This window comes from Schistosoma haematobium, chromosome ZW (assembly GCF_000699445.3).
Source record: "Schistosoma haematobium chromosome ZW, whole genome shotgun sequence".
Lineage (NCBI taxonomy): Eukaryota > Metazoa > Platyhelminthes > Trematoda > Strigeidida > Schistosomatidae > Schistosoma > Schistosoma haematobium.
Window position 1 is genome coordinate 53,948,182 of NC_067195.1, and position 21,605 is coordinate 53,969,786.

Consider the following 21,605-nt stretch of genomic DNA (forward strand, 5'->3'; position numbering starts at 1 on the left):
ATAGATTCCTTAACAGTTTCTCCTTCGTACAACCTAAACTTACGGAGGGTCGAGGTATAAGTATTCCGAGCCTCTCGATATTGAAAATTTGTCTCATCATTCCACAGTGACCTAAGTCCCTCTCACCTCCTTCTCCTCTCACGAAGGGCGTGAACCTTCATACTGAACCATTGAGGGAGTTTCTCGAATCTCTTGGTGTAGTCCAAGGGATGTGGGGTGCAGTGACTTTTAAGTACAAATTTCGAAATACAACTCAGACTGTTTCAATTGGGAACTCTAGATCTATTGTTCAATTTACTGACGATGCCATATAACATCTTGTATGTTTGTTATCCAGACGATTGATATAATCCGGGTTGACACATTGTGGTTATTGAAAACTATATGGAGGTCGAAGCTTAGAACTACATGATCACTTTTACCTAAGGGTAGCATGTAATCGAGGTTTGTAATGTCATCCCCATAATAGGTTAATGTAAAATCTAGTGAAGATGATTCGGCATCCGGGTCATACCTAGTCGCTTCTTACACGTGTTGCTCTAGGGCATATGTGATAACCGCATTAACTAGTTCCTTTTCGAAGGAATTCAATCCTCAGATTTTCCGGTGGGTGCATTAAAGTCTCCTGGGATTAGACATCGACCACTTTGTGACCATATATTGATACCGTCTAGTAATACTTCACTTACGTTTCAGCTCGGACTACATTAAAACAAACCGATTTGCACCTCTTGTCCCTTGCATTTCAAGTGGCAACCAACTAATTCGCACGTCTCACTCATGGAATACACTGTTGACAATGGTAAATGGGGTAGTATTCTTAATGTATAGAGCCATTCGTCTGAAGATGCCACAGGTATTTGGATTTTGACAACGCTTTAACCAGTAACACCTTTTGATATGAATCGTACCCACCAAGTGAAATCAAAAGACAGAAACGAGGAGGTTCAATGATATATTTGATAGGCTATCAATATATAGTGGATCGACTGATCTAATCTGGTTAGCGATTGCAAGGGTTGTTGAGCACGTCGTTCTCACTCGTGATCTGGTGCGGATGCGTGACCGAGCGCCTTCAGCTAGGTGAGTCCATTAAAACTAGTGTGGTCAGCATCCAATGTCGAAGACCTACAGAACTATTTATTTTGGGGATTTATTTACCGCTACACCTCCTTTACGCTTCTGGATTCTGTCGGCTCTCACTGACGTGAAACCTTCAAAATCAAATTCCATACCGCATATAGACTGAATCAACCGAGTTTCTGTGACTGCGATTACATCCGGTTTGGCAGAGTCTAGCTATACACCCAGCTCCGATCACTTGTTGTGCAAGCTTCGGGCATCTGTATAACAGATCTGAAGTCCATTTAAATAGCTTCGTGCTGCACTCAGAGTGGCTTCGGCATCATTCTCTGTCGAGGCCTCGCCACCCGAAAATTTACAATTTTTAGGTCCTTTTAGCCACCATCAAGCCTAAGTTTTGGTTCTTTTTCAGTTTAAAGGCGTTATTCTCCTTTCAGCCCATAATGTATCATTCTAAACTATTGAAGCCACCAACTGTGAGAATTGTCACATCGACTTGGAGAGCATCCCAGTCAGGATTGACCCATAATGGGAAAAGCGATTATGTCGCCCAAACATCCACTGTGCTAATTACCGACGGTTAACTCAAAAAGTACGCTGATAGGGTTCGGGGTAGACTGGAGTGTTCATTGTGTTGTATGACGTTACTGGGTCATCTCTTATTCGTCTACAACTTAGCAAAGGGGCCCTGTGATGAAAAAGTTGATTTTTAGAAGTTCGGCTTGTCAGTCCTAGGATCCACTTTGTTCCCTACCTTCTTTTCGGAGAGGAGATGCAGCGGTGTTATGGAATTCGAGTTATGGGTGGTGCAAGTCTTGACAAGTGTTGAAAGGAACTCAGGAGCTAGCATGTCTAGCTGTCTGAGAACGAGGTGAGGAATAGTTTTGGCCTCAGTTACATCTCACGGATTATTGCTGATGTCATCGAATTTCATTAGTACGACACATAAGTGGCACTCCAAATCGATTCTAGTGGGGTTTAAGCAATAGAGGGAACAGTTGTCCCGATTTTCTTCGGTAGTTCAAAATAACATCGTTTTGAACTTTTTGAAGCTAAACCTCAAAACGTTGTTTCGCGTTCACTCCTCAAACGACACAAAATCTCTTCTAAGTTCTAGTGAATCCCCATCATTTTTGATAGCAAACCATAACTTGATTTCATCCACATGGATGGCGACTGATGAGATGAGGCTTCCTGGGAAGTCATGATAAATATGAGGGACAAAAGGGGTCCCATATGGCTTCTTGTGATACTCCAGTTATGGACTATTGGCTTGAATATGATTTGTTAAGTTTGGTTTAAGGTAAGTCAAAGTAATCTGAAGAAAATCAGGATTGCATCAGAGATGTTGAATGAAACCCCAGAATTTGTATTTACTAGATTCAAAAGAAAATGTCAAGACCCATTTGAAAACCGCGCTTCAGCCAGTATCCTACGTGGAGTGCTTCATTTTAAAGTATATAACTAATTGATTTAAGCCGAGGGAATTAATCACTCAATTTTCGATAAGTTATTATTTAAGATTGTCTGTTTGAATTTTTCTTTCACTGCGTTGAATGTTATAGCTTTAAGTCAGTGTGCCGTGGCTATCTCTTTGATTTCCACTCTCGAGTCGTTTCTTTCTCAACGCAATGAAAGTTACTTTCAAAACATTAATGCAGCAGACATTTGTTCTTGACTTTCAAGAAGATGATCTGGTAATTCACAGGTTGGTGTGATATTGTACGTAGGTTGGCGACGTTAAAAAGAAGATCGAAGCTAAATGGGGCAGCGAATTCGATGCAAAGACTCAGAAACTAATACACTCAGGTAAATTATCGGTTATAGCTTGTTACATTACTTAGGCAAGGTGATGGAAGATAGTAAATCGCTAAAAGATTACAAAGTGACAGAATCTGGTTTCGTTGTAGTAATGTCTGTCTCAAAGCCATCCAAAGATACAACGAAAGAAGCTAGCGCTTCAGTCCAAATTAATCCTACTGGTGAAACAAAGCCAACAACAGACAAAAACAGCCCCGTAACAGAAGCAAATGAAGCGCCGAGCAGTAAACCAGACCCAAATCCCCAATCTAACTTACCTACAATTACAACAGCCCCATCTAGCGCAACAAATACTTTGGGTTTTGGAGAGAGTTCCTTAGTTACCGGAGAGAACTTTGAGCGGGTTGTAAAAGAACTAGTGTCCATGGGTTTCGAGAGATCACTGGTCAGTCTCTTGTAAAATAATAATGGCAAATTTAGGTTATCCAAGCAATGCGAGCAGGCTTCAACAACCCAGATAGAGCATTTGAATACCTTTCGTCGGGAAACATTCCTAATGTTGACATTGTTGATCAGCCACCGCAAAGGGAAGAAATTGAAAGTGTATCTCCAGAAGGGCCTGGGGATACTGATACCCCAGGCTCTGAGTCTCTTGGCTCAGAAGACCCGATCGCTGCACTCGCAAGTTTACCCCAGTTTCAACAAATGAGAGCTCTAGTACAGGCAAATCCAGAGCTACTGCCTCAGCTAATCCAGCAAATAGGGAATGATAATGCAGATTTATTTAGAGTATGTTTTTCTTTAGCATTTTCTCACGAATTTTTATAATCTGTTTTCATAATAATTATGCAAGCATTTAATAGTTGCAGACTAATCTCGCAACTGGGATTTTCCGACAACTTTCCAGGGTTTGGCGTTATATCTAGATCTTGGATTCATTAATTGTTTTTCCAAGTCTCATGGGTATGTGCCACAATCACCGTTAATCAGGTTCACTTTTGAGGTTACTCATGAATTATGCAGTGTTACATATGCTTTAAACGTTTTACTTCTTGGTCGTGTTGGCAGCTAAGACTTGTATGGCTAAATGTACTAAATCTTCATATCAGTGTTAGTGAAATCGAGATATGAAATGCTTTGGCCTGACTTGGTTAGCACCTCATCCTGGCTAACCCATTTATCCTCCTGAAGTGTTTCTTCGTCCCAATCGTTTTTTATAGTCTTTCAGCTTGTGTAATATGCATGTTCCATCAAAGTGGATGCTCTCAATAATGTCAAATATCCACTGTTGATAAAATAACTAACTATTCGAATGATTCAATATTTTTAGTAGTAATGAGCATACAGTTGATACTTATATAATTGTAATTTTAAAATATGTAACTTATTTAGCTCATTCAAGAAAACGAACAAGCATTTCTGGAATTTATTAATACCCCAGTCACTGGTACTACTCGACCCGGTGGTCAGCGTCAAACTGTTCTTACTATGACTGCTGAGGAACGCGCTGCTGTGGACCGTCTAAAGGCATTAGGGTTCCCGGAGGAGTTAGTTATTCAAGTAAGTTTTCAAGAAATGTATCCAGTGTCAGTAGTTTCTTTCGAAACTTTATAATAGGCTGTTTCTATTCCAAGTATTTAATTACATATTTCGCTCATTTTTGTATAAATTATCAGGTAAGAGTTTGTCTACTTAATTTCGAGTCTTTAAGGATTGACGAATCTAATCGACTGCTCCACCAACTAAACCGTCGTTCGTGACATGGCAAAAATGTGACGAAGCTTCACTGGAAGCAGTGCTACTGGTAGGATGGTTTCAGATAGTTTTTAGGCTAGCTTATATTGGACCACAACTAAGTCTTAACCATCCAAAGTATTCTCATTGTCCTAATATTGTCTATACTAATAAGTGAAATCCTGGAAAGGGAACTGAATTTCAGTGCGGTTAAATAAAGGAATAACTATATGAACAGAAACTCATTTACTGGTTTATCTAGAATTTAAAGCCGGTGATCAGGGAACTGCGACTACACATTTTGTTTCAGTTAGACCATCTTTTAACTGTAATTCACTTAGTAGAAATAATATATGGTAATCTTAGCATCAAAATGCTGAATGCTCACTTGAAAACCGGATACCCTATTCTATTTTTTAATTTGTACTTCAATTGACACTTCCTTATATGCTGTTGACAATCAAGAAGCAATGATCATCCATATTTTCAATATCACTGTCATCTCTTGTTTGTTCTTTAATATTTTATCACTTATCTCATAGACACTATATTTACTCTTGCCGTCATTCCCATTGATCAGTAACTAAAATATTTACATAAAAGGCCAGGAACCAGTATTTAGATATCTTTTTGAGTATAAATGACTCATACAGCTAGTTTTGATATGATACAAACCCAATAAAAAAATTGTTAAGAACCAAACATAAACACCGGTGAATTAAACTTCTAAAATACTTCGTTTACTCTTTGCGATACCATTAGAAGCATTGTCTTTCCTCACAAATATAGAACAAGCAGTCTTTTGTTAGACACTAGACTGACGATATTACGAAAATGTAAGCATGTTCACTTGACCAAGTGTGTTAGGTTACATAAACTAAGTAAATAATAGAGCGTACGTCATTTCCAAACTTAACTCACAGTATTTTCATTAACCATAATCTATTTCGAGCACTCTTTTCGCCTTAACCGAGGTATGACTTACAATAGTTAATATATTTAAGTTGTTTTTGAGCTGTTACGTGCTTACTGCAGATAAGTTTACATTCCATATAGTCCAAGTTAAGCAAGCCTAAGCAAATTTTATTTACTTTATCTCTGTACCAATGATTCGTTTCGTGGCACTTTATTATGTGGGGTTATGCCATTTACCCTTAATCTTTTTTGATTGTAGGTTTGAATTTTTCGACGGTTATCCGTACTTGATTCCTATAATTTCCGTGATTTCTATCCCCTAGTGAAAACTTCTAGTAGTGATAAGGCTATTTGGTGTGTGAAGAACATAATCACGGAACTAAATTTGCTTTAATGCTATACGTCACATCCAGTTTCGGAAGCTGTACCTAGTACTATTTTGCTATGGGAGTAGATCAAAGGATGTCAGGTTCGACCGAAAACGAAAGACAATGAGATTCAAGCTGAAGCTTTTGGTTATACGCATATACATTTTGAAATTTTCACATCAGTCACTTTTTGTTAGCTTATTAATTGTGTATTTTGTTTGTTTAACTGATTCTATTCGCCAGATTGCGTAGTTTACAAAACTATGCAGGGGGTAATCGAAATACACCCAATTACTATGAAATAACCATTCTATCATATCGTTCCTTAGCATCTTTCTACCGACTTTTAGCGTCAGCTTACGACGCAAGCTTTAAAAGCTCTTAAAACAAGATTGATCAATGTTGATGTCCCAATAGAACAATTCTTGTATCATGTTCACCGTTAAGCTCAGGCATTTTTCGCACATTGACCTCAATTTAAGTGTTGGTATAGAATAATGAGAATTCAGTGATAAGAATAATTTAACATAGAATCATCGAAAGTCTTTAACTCGATGGGGTCAGTGTTGAAGAGCATATAGCGAAACTTCTCTTAACCTTAGTTTTGTACATGTGACATTTTGTATTGGAACCGTAATATTTGATTTAGTGTTGGTAAACTGAACTCTAACTGTACTACTCCATACCTTGTTCCACTTCTTAAAAATCCAAATCATAATTTCGTATGATCATAAACCATAGTGTTTGCTGCTGGTCGTTTGTTTTCATGAATCTGTAAAATCGCTTCCTAATAGGTCACATAACTTAGGGAGATAACATTCGCAAACTTGCTTGATTGCTTTGTGATATCTGTTGTGTATGGCAGGTCTATCAAGACGAACTCGTACATCATAATTGTATTTGGTTTCATGTAATGAGTGACCACTTATGTCTAGTTAATTTTTGACAATCAGCTTTCAATTGTGCTGTATATTTTAAAGTTCTCAAAGCCATAAGTCAATCGCAAACAACATAAAATTTAACACAAACTTGTCCCAGCGTGATTTATTACAATTTACAGCAGCACAATGACAAAAGCGTCATTTGGGAACAGCAGATTGTCCTTTATCAGTTTAGTGTTAAAGTCTGAATAAGAAATGATACATTTTTTGCTAAATAAAAGATTTCACGTGGGTACACGCCACGTACGTAAATTCCAAAAATAAATCATACTGATGATTTTGTAATCAATTTTTATAAAGATTTGTTCCACAAAGTACGGTAACGATGTTTTAACCTATTTTTTCGTAGGCATATTACGCATGCGAGAAAAATGAGGATGCAGCTGCGAATTTCCTGCTTAGTGAAAGTTTAGACGATGAAATGGTATGAAGTTTGATGTAAATCATCGTTTATAATTGCTAATACCTTTGTGATGTTAGTTCTGGTTGGAGCGTCACTAACACATTTTTAACAAATCCACGTCCTTTTTATCCTCTGCTTTACAGCCTTAAACTAATCACTTATTATCCACCCATCCATTTCCCGTGTTTATTTTCACCAATCCACATTATTGAAAGAAGTGGTTGAAAAGAATATGCTTATTAAAAAATTGTACCGATAGTACTACTCTGTTTAACCATATTCATCAAAGGCTGAATTTAATGAACGTGTTCTTTTTTTTCTGGTGAAGATCATTATTATATTTGTCAACGAAGTATGTGTTTATATAATGTAAACTGTTCTTTACTTTTCTGATCCGACTGCATCCAAATGGTGATTAACTAGTTATGTGGGCTATAAAAATTCGCACTGAATCGAAATACCTGGCGTTCTTGATTCAAGCAAATTTGTTAGTTTTTGAGTAAAAATTAGTTGAAAAAATTAAGGATATCAAGAACAGTTAAAAATACATGTATTATGAATAATGAATAAATGTTTTTCGTATACTTAGCCTACATGTTTGCATTTTACTGTTGTATCATTGATGTCCCAAAGGAGATTTTTAATTATAATCAATTCAGTTTTCTATATTGTACCGACCGTACATTATGACTAGTCAGTTAGTATGCATCAATTACCTGTGTGTTTGCATCGTTTTCTTTGATTTGTGAAACCAAGTTAACTGATTCTTCACAGCCGTATATAAAAGTTTAATCATTGTAGAAAGAAAATAAACCAGAATGCTGAGATTGTCTATTTTTGTTGAATAATTTATAGCAATCAGTGACCTAAAACAACTTCAACTAATTCCCATTAATATTCTAATCAGAGAACAATAAATTTCGCTGTTCATTTTCAGTATAAGCAAATGACAATTTTCTTTTCTTTATGGTTTCAATAATGTAAGAGATCTTAGCTTTTGTAACCGGGTTATCAAGACATTCATCTTGTTAGAAGCTACTAATGAACATCAGTTTGTTATTGCTCAATACGATGGTTTACTTCGAAGATTCCAATGATTTTCTGAGTAGTCATTAAGACCTTGATGTATCAAAAACAATTGAATAACTGCCCTGGTTTAAGGTTCAACAGTGGTGCACATTTTGCAAATGATAGGAATATTCTTTAAATGATTTACGTCTTTTTTTCAATGACAACCTGTCCACGCTGATAAGTAATAACACACTAGTTTACGAGTTAACGTAAATTGTTAGGTGATAATAAATCAAAGTTTACAACTAAAAAAAGGGTTCCTAGGTTACTTCGGACTGATGATTCGAGATTTATACTCGTCCCAAATCATGCGATGTATAGAGGATGTGTAAGTCTAAATAAAATTAATTCACATTACAAGTTTAACGACTGTATACTTTACGATAAAAAATAGATTCATTAAGCATACAGTTGCCATTAACATACTAACTGGTTGTCTAAACAAGAGTGCCAATTAATCAACGTTTATGAATTATTAAATGGGTTTCGGTATACGAAACATCCTGTATTTGCTATTAGAAGGTTTATAAAACAGCCTAAGCCCCTAGATTTTTATTAAGTTCATTCATAGGGGACATTTGTGACAATATTGAATTAAGAAATACTATGGTGTTAGTATTTTGGTGGAAACCAAGTTTAATACCAACAGTATCACTGATCAGGGTACTACCATATATTCAGACATCTAATAGGTTTTTCTCCTATCTTATAATATAAAGCCGAAACCAACAGAAGCTTTTTTCACACAGTATTGTCTGACGGGAAGGTTTGAGTACTATTGTTACCCCAAGTGCAAAGCCAGTGGTGTAGTGTCGTTTAATTTTTTCTAGTTAAGATCTTTATGCTTCCGTTTAAAATAGAAGGAAAACAAAAAATTAACTTGATGAGTCCAGATTACCTCTTTTCAGAGGTGATCCCATTCCCTATTGTTTAGTACTTCATGATAAGTACATGTTTACCTTAACATGGTATGCATAAACTCGTAACAACTTGGTGACTGGTACATGTAGGATGGATTTTGTGCCTCTTCCAAAGTGGTCATAAATAATTGTATCTTACTGTAAAGTAATTCTGAAAATATTATTATTTGCTTACTTTTAAGAAGATTAATTTAATTATTATTTAAATGATAAGATAAATCTTGTTTTGCAATAAGTAATTAAAGTCACATGAAAGGATTGTATTTATTTCAGATGATTTTAGTACGTATTTTTATTTCTCAATACTTATGATGGTCGACAACTTTTTAAATGTAATAAATCATATGAATTCTTAAATATAGTCTATTATTTTATTTTGTTATGGATTTACTGACAGTTATCTAATGAATTGAATCGTACTAAATTACTGTTTCTTCTTAACTGGCGCTTCACCAGCAGTATAAAACCTGTCATAATCTGGTTTCATCAGTTGATTACGGTTTGGATTTTTGACGAGTTGGATTATGAAGAATACATTGGTTAATTGACCCAAAGTTCTTCGACACAATCACAGAATGACTAATGTGGAAGATAAAGTGGTTCATTTAAATAATGAAATAATTGTACTATGAGGACAAGTCAATAGGATACTTGTGATTTTGAAGCCACTTTTCACCCAATGTGCAGAGAGTCTACCAATCAAAAGTATTTCCTATCAGAATTGATGAAACGCGGTAGAGTTTAGTGTTTTCAGGAAGCTTAATTTTTCTAGACTTTTCATCAACTTTTCGATTTTGATATTGTAGTAATATGGCTGCATACCTGATTATTACTGATGAAGATATTCTCCATCGTGAAAATATCCGAACTGAGAGTTTCTTTCTGAATCTTATCCATAGCTATAAATAGTTTTATGGAAAATTCATCAGACAAAGTCTTTATTTGTAAATTCTGCGTAGGATTACGAGGTTGGAATTGCATGACAACGATCATATGAAGAACTCATAAGTAGAAACCGTTACCTATTTTGTCATTCCTACTTTCCCAGCTCACCTATCATTAAGTGAGGACGTTGGTTGTTAGATCTTATTATGAGCAAAGGAAAATAAAATTTCGTTAATTTACATGTTATATGCAGTCTACATTAGAATAAACGATTAGTTGGCACGTTTAACACTTATTTTACAAAGCTATTTGTGCTCCGCTTTTTATGTGACGTAATGTAAGATTCACTCAATCTCGGATTTTGAGCAAATGTTGTTAGTCGTTTTCTTCATTCTGAATGACTTGTCCCCTTATAGTTACGTCATCATACTGGTAGTTATTTTATTCATTTCGTACATGTCCGCCGAATTACCCAAGGTTATGTAATAGTATTCAGTCAATTAATTTGACCAACAGTTCAAGATTTAAATCTGTCTATTCGAATAGATTTCATGCTGTTCTGATATTATTTTAATCAGTCGATCGGTCAGCTACAACGTAGGACTAGGAACACAGATTCATCGTTCGTAGTTGCCATACCTCATTCGCATAACAAGATGAACACCGAATTCATAGTAAGAGCTAATTCAATGGCAGTTAGAAAAGATTTCACAGAAGAATGTTATATATATATATATATATATATATATATATATATATATATATATATATATATAATTCTAAAAGTCAATGTGAATATACTGCTTATTGTTACCTAAACAACTAAATATTTGTCACTCGTTTTGTCTATAATGATCATGAAATTACGATATTAAGTTCTTTTTTATAGCTTTATTCATACTCATCATACTAGTTATTTTTCTATGAACTCGTAATACCTGGATCATTTCTGAAATCAAATTTTTAGTCTAAAGAGGAGAATAATTTGGGCTGATCAATATTTCTAATTTTTCCTTCACTTTTCATCCTTTTAATATCAGAAAATACTGTGGAGTAGAGTAGATTGATACTAGTTTTAATATAAGATGAAAAAAGCTGTACAACAATTTTCTTCCACTGTTATAACGGGAAGCAATGAAATTATAACTTTGATTCAGTATAACAAACTTTTCTACACCAATAAGTACATTTAAATAAAAGATTAAGAAAGAAAAATAAATTTCAGCTCATTTTGTATGTTTAATATTGGATAGTAGTAGAGTCCTTTTCATTGAACATGCTGGCGTTTGTCATGAATCACTAACCTAATGTGTGATTTTCTAGCATTCGGACTTATGGGTATTGAGTTTAAATCTCGATGTGAACATCAACAGTGAGATGCAGGTGATGTTTTTTTGAAGAGTCCTGTGTAAGAAAAATACAGACGTTCTGTACTCTATTACTAGCCATAACCCAAATATTACTAAGACTCGCAACTATATTGGCATCCACACAGAGTGAATATATCCCAAAAGAGATTGATCATTTTCAGTCCTAAATATCAGCAAAGGGAAGCTCAAGCACCTACAAATAAAATATCAACCAGGCTGAATACGTTAGTAGCTATCTAGAATCATTTTCTTAATGACTTGGATTTGTATTTGAAGTGGTAAGTAGTGTACACAATTCATAACATAAACAGTGAGAAGCAAGTAATATTTAGTTGGTAAGTCCAAAATATAATCAGTGTGTAATTACAAGCATTATCGTGGGGTTTGTTAAAAAAGTCTGTAAGCCAAAAGAAAAAGGTCGTTTCTGTCCAAAATTAAAAGAACTGAACAGTAAAAACTCGACATTTAGTAGTAGATCCTGTTTCAGAGCTCCGTTTCTATTTTGTGTTAGGATTGCTTCACATTTAAATGAACCTTTGGAGAGTTTACTTTTTATTTGCTCATTTGGGGATTGAATATTGGGGCACTTCCTTGTTTTTGAACACTAAGCTATTACTCCCATTGGGTTGACTTCATTGGTTCGTGTGAAATACATCAGCACTATTGTATTACTCTTGGTTTTAAATTCTTTGACGATAGTTGGACCAACAAAGTTCGGGTCATTATAAAGTGCAAAGTAATTTTGAGTAGTTCTGCTTTTGGAACGGATCTCAGATCTAGCGGAGAAATAACCTACTATTTTCATGAAACATTTACTGTTGATGATTATGAAAATAATTTGTATTAGGAGAACAAAAGATCTAGTGGTTATTTATAAAGTTCATTTTTACAATAAACCTAGATCCAGGGTTGGTTGTGAATTCTTTAAAATAATCTAACATAGTTTTAAGTGTTTTACTATGGAGACCTCAAATCCAAATTTCGGTAGACTTGTATGCTTCCTGATAATAGATTGTAAGGAAATGAAAAAAATAACCGTTTAAACAGAAATATAAAATTCAAGACAACTCGAGGAAACATAAGCCGATGATTCAGTGAACACAAAGGCAGTTACGATGGACGAGCTACATGAATTAGGTAGGTTGTGAATTATACGCTGATTTAACAGTGAGTCAGTCTAATTCCACCTAAGTTATCATTCAGAAAACCTCAATTCATTAGGACGAAAATCAACTGTTATTTCCTTAAATGTTCGTAAAAATCCTGACTGACTATTTAAGCGCTAGATTTATACTGGTTTTAGCTTGACTTTTCATATACCAAAACCCTTAAATGATATCTTCCCTTATCCAGTCGTTAACACTAAGCGCAGAAAATATTCTTTCTTCATAATCCTACAATCTAAATAAGAGAAATATTACTTTTGTTAGTTATCAGGTGACTCAAAGTTTGGATTCGAATAAAATTTTAATTCATTGTTGATTTTAAGTACTGTTGTAAAAGCAGTCTTTGGTGTTTTATTCAGTCAACTGTTGAGATGAGAATAAGAAAAAAAAACTAACTGGTCAAAACTTATCTTTACAAATCGTAAATATTGTTTATTAAACGGTTTCATCAAATGGTTGTTTCGTGGTACGTCGACATAGTTTACCTGTAAGTTTTATATTAATCTGTTATTCGTTTTCTGATCATAACTAACAGTAATTATATATCCTTGAGACAAACTCTCCAAAAATCTCATTTTAATAGTTTTTTACTTTAAAAATCTTGTCGAGGAGAAATCTGAACAGTGTGATAAAGTATAGGTATTAAAAACCCGAAAACAGTGTAAGTTTCTTGCATACCACAGTAAATATAATAATAGAAATATTTTACCTAATTCAATATAAACAACGACGTAGTTGTATACTTATTGCAATTCATGTTATTTTGAATTGTAGTATTACATTTCACTTGTATACTTACATGTAGGCATGGAAAGAAACTTTATCATGTCAATCATATTAACACGGAAGAAGTAAAATAACTGTACGGTTAGTGAAACAACATGGTACTCATAGTCCTGAACATTTGTTTGAAGTACACCGTGAAAATATTATTTGCAAATAGTTAACATTTTACCGTCGTTCAGAAATATTTTATATTACCCGGTTTTTAAATCTGTGGCTTTTCCGATTTAGATGCTTAACTAAGAGACCATCTTTTTCTTCTACTTACTGAGTATGGTTAGTGATGTATGATATATTGTTTCATTATAATTATAGTTATTACTATTATAGTCTCCTTGATAAAAACTTTAGAAATTAGTGTGATCTATGTATATAAGTGAGCAGATAGGACCATCATTCTTGACAAATTTGGTAGTTAGATTCGTTTGATTTTCATATGGTGTTTGTCACTGACTGACTTCGGAGTAGTACCATAAAACTGTCGGTAGTTGATCCTTGGGGGGATTGTGGGTGCGCACTACTAAGTAGACCTATACGAAGATGAAACAAATGGTTTACAATGGTATCGTTAGTGATATCAGTGCGTAATGGATACCACTTAAGAAACTAATTTGTTACTTTCACGTGAGCCTGTAAACCTTCATTGCAGGCAACTGCAATGAAGATGCATTAATCAAATGATGTGCCGATCATATCAACAAGTAGGTATGAAAAACATAGTTTTAATTTTCATCAGACCTGAGGATTTGCCGTAGTATATATATATATATATATATATATATATATATATATATATATATATATGCTACAACGCTTGCTTTATTTAACTGTGTCGATAAAACAAAATGGGAAACTAATGTAGCGTTAACGTTACGATGAGTTTACTAGGAGATTTTGTTGCTAGAATGAACAATAAAATTCACCAAACTTATTTACTTAGGTTGAGAGTAGTAAGTACTGTTTCTCTCACTACTTTGGTCAAATACTTTGCGAAAACTTATGACGCATCTGCTGACTTAGTGTGCATATGCGGTGTGTAACTTTTTCAAAGGTAGAAATCCCTCTCTAATAGATAGCTTACTGCCGTCTCTTGCCGTTTCACAGGTTTACGTGTACGTCCCCTGTTTTATCGCTACCCCATACATGATCCTATTTCATCGTGAGGTAAGCTGATGTATTATGAAAATCATATAAATATTACGTATTTCCATATAATCAACAAGGATTCTTATGGTTACTGCTGCGTTTCAAATAACTATGGTTATGTGAAAGCGTCAACAGAAACATCAGTTTTTTACGAAAATTTGAGACGTGCGTATTAATTCGATATCTATCGACGTAGATGCAACCATACTTTTAGTGTCTACTGATACGAAACATTTACTGAAAGCTACTAATAACTTTCATCTTTATATATATTTTTATAATGCGAATAATAAATGTCAACTGAATATGGATTGTTTTTGAGTCCGCAACGTGTATAGTGTAGTGACCTTTTATCAAGAGAACGCGATTGGTGTATTGGAAACAATTAATAATATAACCAACTGTACCAGGGATTGTTTTACCGTACTTGTTTGTTTAAGTGTACCAGAATACATACATTCTTTCGTGGGTTGTGACATTGCACGAATTCGGTTACTCTCAGTAACCACACTTGTAACCTGGCACGACCTCGGTATTCTTTCGATACCACGAGATCGCCAACAAATAAATATCGACTACAGCCATCAACTGCCTTCTGATATTTGGCCTACGGGGGATCTTATCGGTTAACCGGCACGCAGTCTTCCTGTAGTGGTGATCATAGTCAACCGCGACTCGACTCCACACAATAGTTCACTGGTTTTTGTCAAGATAGTTAACTTGAGTAATACAAACCAGTACTTCCAACATGCAGTTAGCTTAGATGCACTTAGAAAAAATGTGACAAACGAACGCTTACTTTTAAAAAAGTAGCTTTTCCACAACATGTAAGTGTTCATCAGTAACGAACGAGTAAAGTTGGGTCGTTTAACGAAAGTTATCCTACTATGCTGAAACAAATCTGTAAAAGTAAAACCAAAATTACGAGACCTTCAAATAGTAGCAAATTAATTAATATCTTAGATGTTCCTTCAGGATCACTTCCCAAAATGCGTTAGTTCATTTTAAAAAAATTAATTGGGTAATCAAGCATAATATTTCTAAGAAAAGTCAAAATAATCACACGGGTGTTTAGCATACTGTTATTATGGTAAAAAGGTGAAGAAAGTAGAATATAACCCAGCTATATATAGCGCGAAAGTCATCAGAACTATTTCCGTGACGGTGGGCACCCTTGATGCAAGAAACCAGACTAGCAGTGAACAGGTCTTTATTTAGATCGTTGGACAGCACAAAGTGGAGCGCGAGGAAACCTCTAAAAACACCTAGTGTTTATAAATTTTTAATATACAATAATAAGAAATATTATCTTTACACAAAATAAGGAAGTTAGTGAATACTTGAGCTTTAGTGTTCTGAAATTTATTTAGATGTTTTTGGTCAACTCCTAACCATTAAACCTCAGTTGTTACACTATCACATTGTTATGGCAGCCTCATGCTTTTTCCTGGCAGTTGTAACATTAGGCCTGATGAATATTACATTTTGAGTCTTAAAGTTATAGGACACATAAGTGATGTGAAGACTAAATATCTGAAACATGATTATTATCTTCCCATGCCAGAAGATTAGATGTATATGCTTTTTAAGCAAAGGAGTATAGGTACAATTTCTAATCCTTTCGCCAACCACAAACATGAAACAAACTGCTACAGAAGTTATTGTTCCTGAGTACTTTGGTTTTCACTTAACGTGTATTCAGTTAACTATCAAGTACATAAATTATGCAGATTCCAGCAGTTAAGATTTAACTTACATCTTTGGCAATATGTTCATGTGCTATAATGCATACGACTACTAAAATGAGATCAGTCTTCGTTGTCAATCCACGTAAACAGATTACCCGGTGTACTGAAACATAAAATTACTATGATTGCATTTAATACTTTCCAACTTGTGTGCTGGTATTATTGTGCACTGTAACAATCAAGCCTGTAGTTTCCGTGTACGGCAAATTGATAGACTTAGAAAGCAAGGAAAAGGTCTAAAACTATACACCAAAAATCTACAATCTGTTGTAAATATTTCTGTTGAATTTTCCGGGCTTTCATAAGTTGCATATAAATTATCGCTTATTCGAGTTCATAGTTGCCTAGTGAGATAGCTGGAAGATCTATAATTTGGAAATATATCAGTAGACTTCATACAGAATGAAAACGCGAGTAATATCTGTCGTTGTAGGGACGACAAAAAACAAACTCAAACTTGACAGCTTAGCAAACTTATATTCTTAATACCGTTGTTTGAACCGTACCAACTACTCATTAGTATATGCTATATTTATATTTAATATTGTAACGGAAAGAGAACAGTGAAAATCCCTCTGCAGCTTCTTTGTTGAACAGTATTTTCATTTATTTGTTCCTTCTCCCTTTTGTGTATTCCAACCTTTGTTTCGATCTCGTTTAACCATGTCTTTTGTTCTTCAGTCTTCCCCGTTTGAGCCTTTATTATGTGATTTTGATTGAAGACTTATTTTGTTACCTAATTTTCTATTGCATGTTGTGTTTGACTAAGCTCAAGGTCACAGCGTGGTTCAGTTTGTGACTGTTAACCTTCTGACTGTCTGCTTGGGAGAATTGCTGCAATCTCTTCAGATAGATATTTGATCCCATCTTATTGGAAATATTTGTATTGATTCTCAGCGCGCTACTTTGCGTTAGAGAAACTCCTGACTGTATAGCACAGGCTATACCGTTTGAGGTATTTTGTATTTTTGATGTAATTTGTTCTGTTTTCTTAATTAGAACCGTTTATATTGAGCACAGAGTTTGTGTTTTGATATAATATAATACGAGTATCTCAAGGACGCGTTGTGAGCTATACAGAGGAACTTGGTCTGGTCTAATCGAATAAATTTTGGGTTCGTCAGTCCGTTGTTCCAACCGAATATTGGCTGTTCGGTCGCTACAAATATATTTGGTTAAATATCATCTACGTTGATGGATGATTTGTTTTAATATGCAGGAAAAATCTAATTTATTAAGTGAAATATATCGCTAAAACTCAACCTGACGTATGACTAGAAAAACTAGTGGATAATGTAAATTATTAGGCTACGTTGTCAACATCGAAGCCTAGTTCTGCTACGCAGAAGCCGACTTCTACGAGCACGGTGTGAACGACACACGTGCAGAAATCCTCGCAGTAGTCAAGGCACTACCGCGCGAATGCAACAGGTTCGTAACACCTAGTATATTTACTAGTGATGTTTCTGAACCCTACGAAACACTTAGACGGTCTATCCTTAAACGCGGAGACCTAACCGATCGACAAAGATTAGACCAACTCCTCAATTACATCGACCTGCAACACGGTTCTGTGACATATGTTGCAAAGAATGAGAGAGGTTATCGGCCAAAGAACCTTCGATTATGGCCTATTCAAACAACTTTTCTTATCTCAACAGGTGCAAACTATGCTGGTCTCGTTTCAAAACAACGCCTTAGCCGAGCTAGCTGCATCTGCCGACTGCATCTTACAAATCACTAAATCTTTCGATACCGGGGTTTTTTCAGTCAAAGAAAAGCCTCAAACACTTACACGTTACCATAAATTTCGTACCGACCGTAAATGGTCATACACCCCACGAAGAAGCACTTCACGTAGGCGGTCTGTCTCTAGACTACAGGAGACTGACAACCCCGACTGGTGCTTGTATCATAACCAGTATGGAAAGTCCTCCAGAAATTTCAGAAAATCCTGCAATTTTCCCAACCCAAGATCGACCGACACGAAAAACAAGTCGGGAAACTTCACAGCCGGCATGCGTTAACGGCAACCGTAGCTGGCGAACATAGCCGTCTGTCATAAGTCACAGATGTGATAACGAAAGTTCGCCACTTCGTCGATACTGGCGCAAAAGTTAGCGTTCTTCCAGTGAATTCCAACTACCAGCTTCAGGAATCGGTTTTAAATTTACAGGCGGGAAATGGAAAGCCTATCGTTACGTATGGCAATAGGTACGTTTACCTTAACAGGGTTTACGCAAACCCATACACTGGATTTTTGTTGTTGCAGATGTTTTTATGCCAATAATTGGTATAGTCCTTCTACAGTACTACAATCTAATCATCGATACGCGCAAACGAAGGCTAGTAGACGAAACACTAATTTATCTGTTTGTGTAACTCCTTTTTCTGGTTGTAGATTATCTCCAGTCACAATTAAGCACACGATAGACCCATTCTATCAACCACTACTCGATAAGTATTCTGGGATATACCAAACACAACCGAAATTGCCGTGTGCAACCAATAACGTTACACATCACATCACGACTACAGGACCATCTGTATTCTCTAAAGCACGACGACTGGCTCCCGAAAAACTAAGGTTGGCGAAAAATGAATTCGACCACACGATAGACTTAGGTGTCATAAGACCGTCAAACAGCCCATGAGCATCTCCGTTGCACATGGTCCTTAAAAAGGACAGCAACGATTGGCATCCAACTGGTGACAATCAACGATTGAACGCGAAAACCATTCCCGATCGCTACCCGTTGCCTCACATTCACGATTTGACAGCTACTTTGAAAGGTACAACTGTCTTTTCGAAAATCGACTTGGTTAAATCGTATAACCAAATCCCTATGGCTACTGACGATATTCCGAAAACAGCTATCATAACTCCCTTCGGACTCTAAGAATTTTTGCGAATGACTTTCGGTCTAAGAAACGCTGCCCAAAGCTTCCAAAGGTTTATAGATGACGTTTTTCGAGGTTTCAACTCCGTACATATGTATGTTGATGACTGTCTAATCGCAAGTCCGGACAGAGAATCGCATTTCCAGCATCTGGATCTTGTTCTCGACCGACTACAAAAACATGGCATTACTGTAAACGTTCAGAAATGCCGAATCGGAACTGACTCGTTAGACTTCCTAGGTTACACTATAGATGCGCAAGGCATCGGAACTCTCAGAACCAAAGTGATGGCCATTCTGGAATACGCAGAACCGACTATCACCAAGCAATTACGCACGTTTAACGGCCTTGTAAGTTTCTATAGACGGTTCATACCGAAATGCGCATTACTTATGAAACCGCTAACCGACCAACTTCGTGAAATGCGAAATCCATCAATCCAGACGACACCGCACGAAAAGCATGCTCCACAATTAAGGAAATTATCGCTTAAGCAACGATACTTGCACATCAGGACACTGAAGCACCCATTAGTACCTCAGTAGACGCATCTGGCTCAGTAATCGGAGGAGTCTTACAACAATGGGTTAACCACTCCTGGCAACCTTTGGCACTCTTCTCTAGACGGTTGCTAGACGCTGAATCGAGGTACAGCACATTCGGTATGGAACTCCTAGCTTATGTATTGTGCCTCACGGCGTTTCCAACACTATATCGAAGGGCATGAATCTACCATTTTTACTGACCATAAACCTCTTTCTCTTTAAGCTCCTTTTCAGACAAGTACTCACCACATGAGTCTCGACAACTGGACTACATTTCGCAGTTTACTTCAGACGATCAACACATTTCTGGAGTAAACGATGTAGTCACAGACACATTGTCTCGTATAACGTCCTTGAGCAGTCTCTAAGGAATCGACCTCCTTAAACTGGCCCAACTTGAAACGGAAGGCAATGATCCTCAGTACGAGTTATCGTCTACAACCCTCAAGCTGAGCATCAAACAGATGGAAACAGGTAAGGAAACCTTACTTTTTGACACATCTACAGGTAGAGATCGTCCAATCGTGTCGAAAAATTATCGACGTAACATCTTCAATACATTGCACAAACTTTCCCATCCAGGTGTTCGTGCGACCATCAAGCTTATAGCAGAACGGTTTTGCTGGCCTGGTATGAATAAAGACGTGAGGGATTGAGCAAGCTCCTGTGTAAGCCGCCAAAAATCTAAGGTTATCAGACACAACAAATGTCCTCTAGGCTCATTTAAAAACTTCCGATGCTCGTTTCGACCATGTTCATCTGGATTTGGTAGGACCGTTACCAGATTCGAATGGATACGTTTATCTTTTAACTTGCGTAGACCGTTTCACTCGATGGCCAGAAGCAGTACCTATCAAGGACATCACTGCTGAAACAGTGGCTCGCGCTTTCGTCGAACGATGGGTAGCAAACTTCGGTTGCCCTTCAACCATCACCACAGACCGCGGACGTCAGTTTGAATCTGAACTTTTCCGTCGTCTGACCACACTTTTAGGAATCACTCGTTTCCGAACGACCGCCTACCATCCACAAGCAAACGGGTAGAACGTTTTCACCGACAACTAAAAGCTTCACTATCAGCTGCAAACGTTTCACAGTGGACCGACGCTCTTCCACTCGTCTTACTAGGTATTCGCAATGCAGTGAAAGCTGACACTGGATACACTGCGGCTCAACTCGTTTATGGAACGACACTTCGACTTCCAGGAGAATTCGTGCATCCTTCGTTCTCTTCAATGAACACGGATCTAACCTCCTACACGAACAGGCTTACAAACGCAATGCGTTCAGTTAAACCTGCTTCCACTCGACCTCAATCAACTGATGTTTTCGTTCAACCTGACTTACGATATAGTACACACGTTTTCGTTCGTCGAGACTCGCATCGACGACCATTCGAATCAGCATACGAAGGACCCTTCAAAGTTCTTCAACGTGAATCTAAGTACTATATACTCGACAAGAACGGAATAAACGATAGCATCAGCATCGATCGCTTAAAAGCAGCGTATTTAGAAAGGAATTCTATCTACGTCGATTTTCCTTCGGTACAATCGAACAACACGGCTCCTACACTTATATTACCACATTCGACAACCAACACACACGATGTTACTTCTGCAGTATCAGAAAATAAACTGAAGACGACGCGTTACAGAAGAGGAATGAGATTTCCAGAACATTTGAACGCCTATTCCACGTAGGATACTAGTTGACATTTTATATCCTTTCGATTTCTCTTTGTACTACATGTAATATAAAAAAAATAAATTTAATACGCTTATATATTTATATTTTTAAAAAAAAAACATATGAAAATCCTTTTCTTACGCTACACATATGCATGAGTTTTCTTTCCTTTTTTC

General features: G+C 36.4%; 1 protein-coding gene across 2 annotated transcripts; it reads left to right on the plus strand.

The window, feature by feature from the left end:
* The first annotated feature begins 2,033 nt into the window (after positions 1-2,033).
* On the plus strand, positions 2,034-8,148 carry RAD23B_1 (UV excision repair protein RAD23 B). 2 transcript variants are annotated; one of them, XM_051211765.1, is made up of 7 exons: positions 2,034-2,386; positions 2,416-2,780; positions 2,814-2,892; positions 2,928-3,289; positions 3,325-3,633; positions 4,237-4,404; positions 7,152-8,148. In XM_051211765.1, the coding sequence occupies exons 2-7, from the start codon at positions 2,715-2,717 to the stop codon at positions 7,230-7,232; spliced, it is 1,065 nt and encodes a 354-aa protein (XP_051071861.1). In that variant the 5' UTR covers positions 2,034-2,386; positions 2,416-2,714; the 3' UTR covers positions 7,233-8,148. The 2 variants fall into 2 exon arrangements, with proteins under 2 accessions (XP_051071861.1, XP_035586568.2); XM_035729467.2 differs by lacking the exon at positions 2,034-2,386 and having other exon boundaries at positions 2,473-2,539; positions 2,649-2,892.
* Positions 8,149-21,605: the final 13,457 nt, after the last annotated feature.

Excerpts from the sequence above, each read along its gene's own strand:
- RAD23B_1 (XM_051211765.1), top strand. The coding sequence starts at position 2,715 with ATGAAAGTTACTTTCAAAACATTAATGCAGCAGACATTTGTTCTTGAC. Across the intron at positions 2,893-2,927 it reads TCAGAAACTAATACACTCAG|GCAAGGTGATGGAAGATAGT; the intron begins GTAAATTATCGG and ends TACATTACTTAG. Across the intron at positions 3,634-4,236 it reads ATAATGCAGATTTATTTAGA|CTCATTCAAGAAAACGAACA; the intron begins GTATGTTTTTCT and ends TAACTTATTTAG.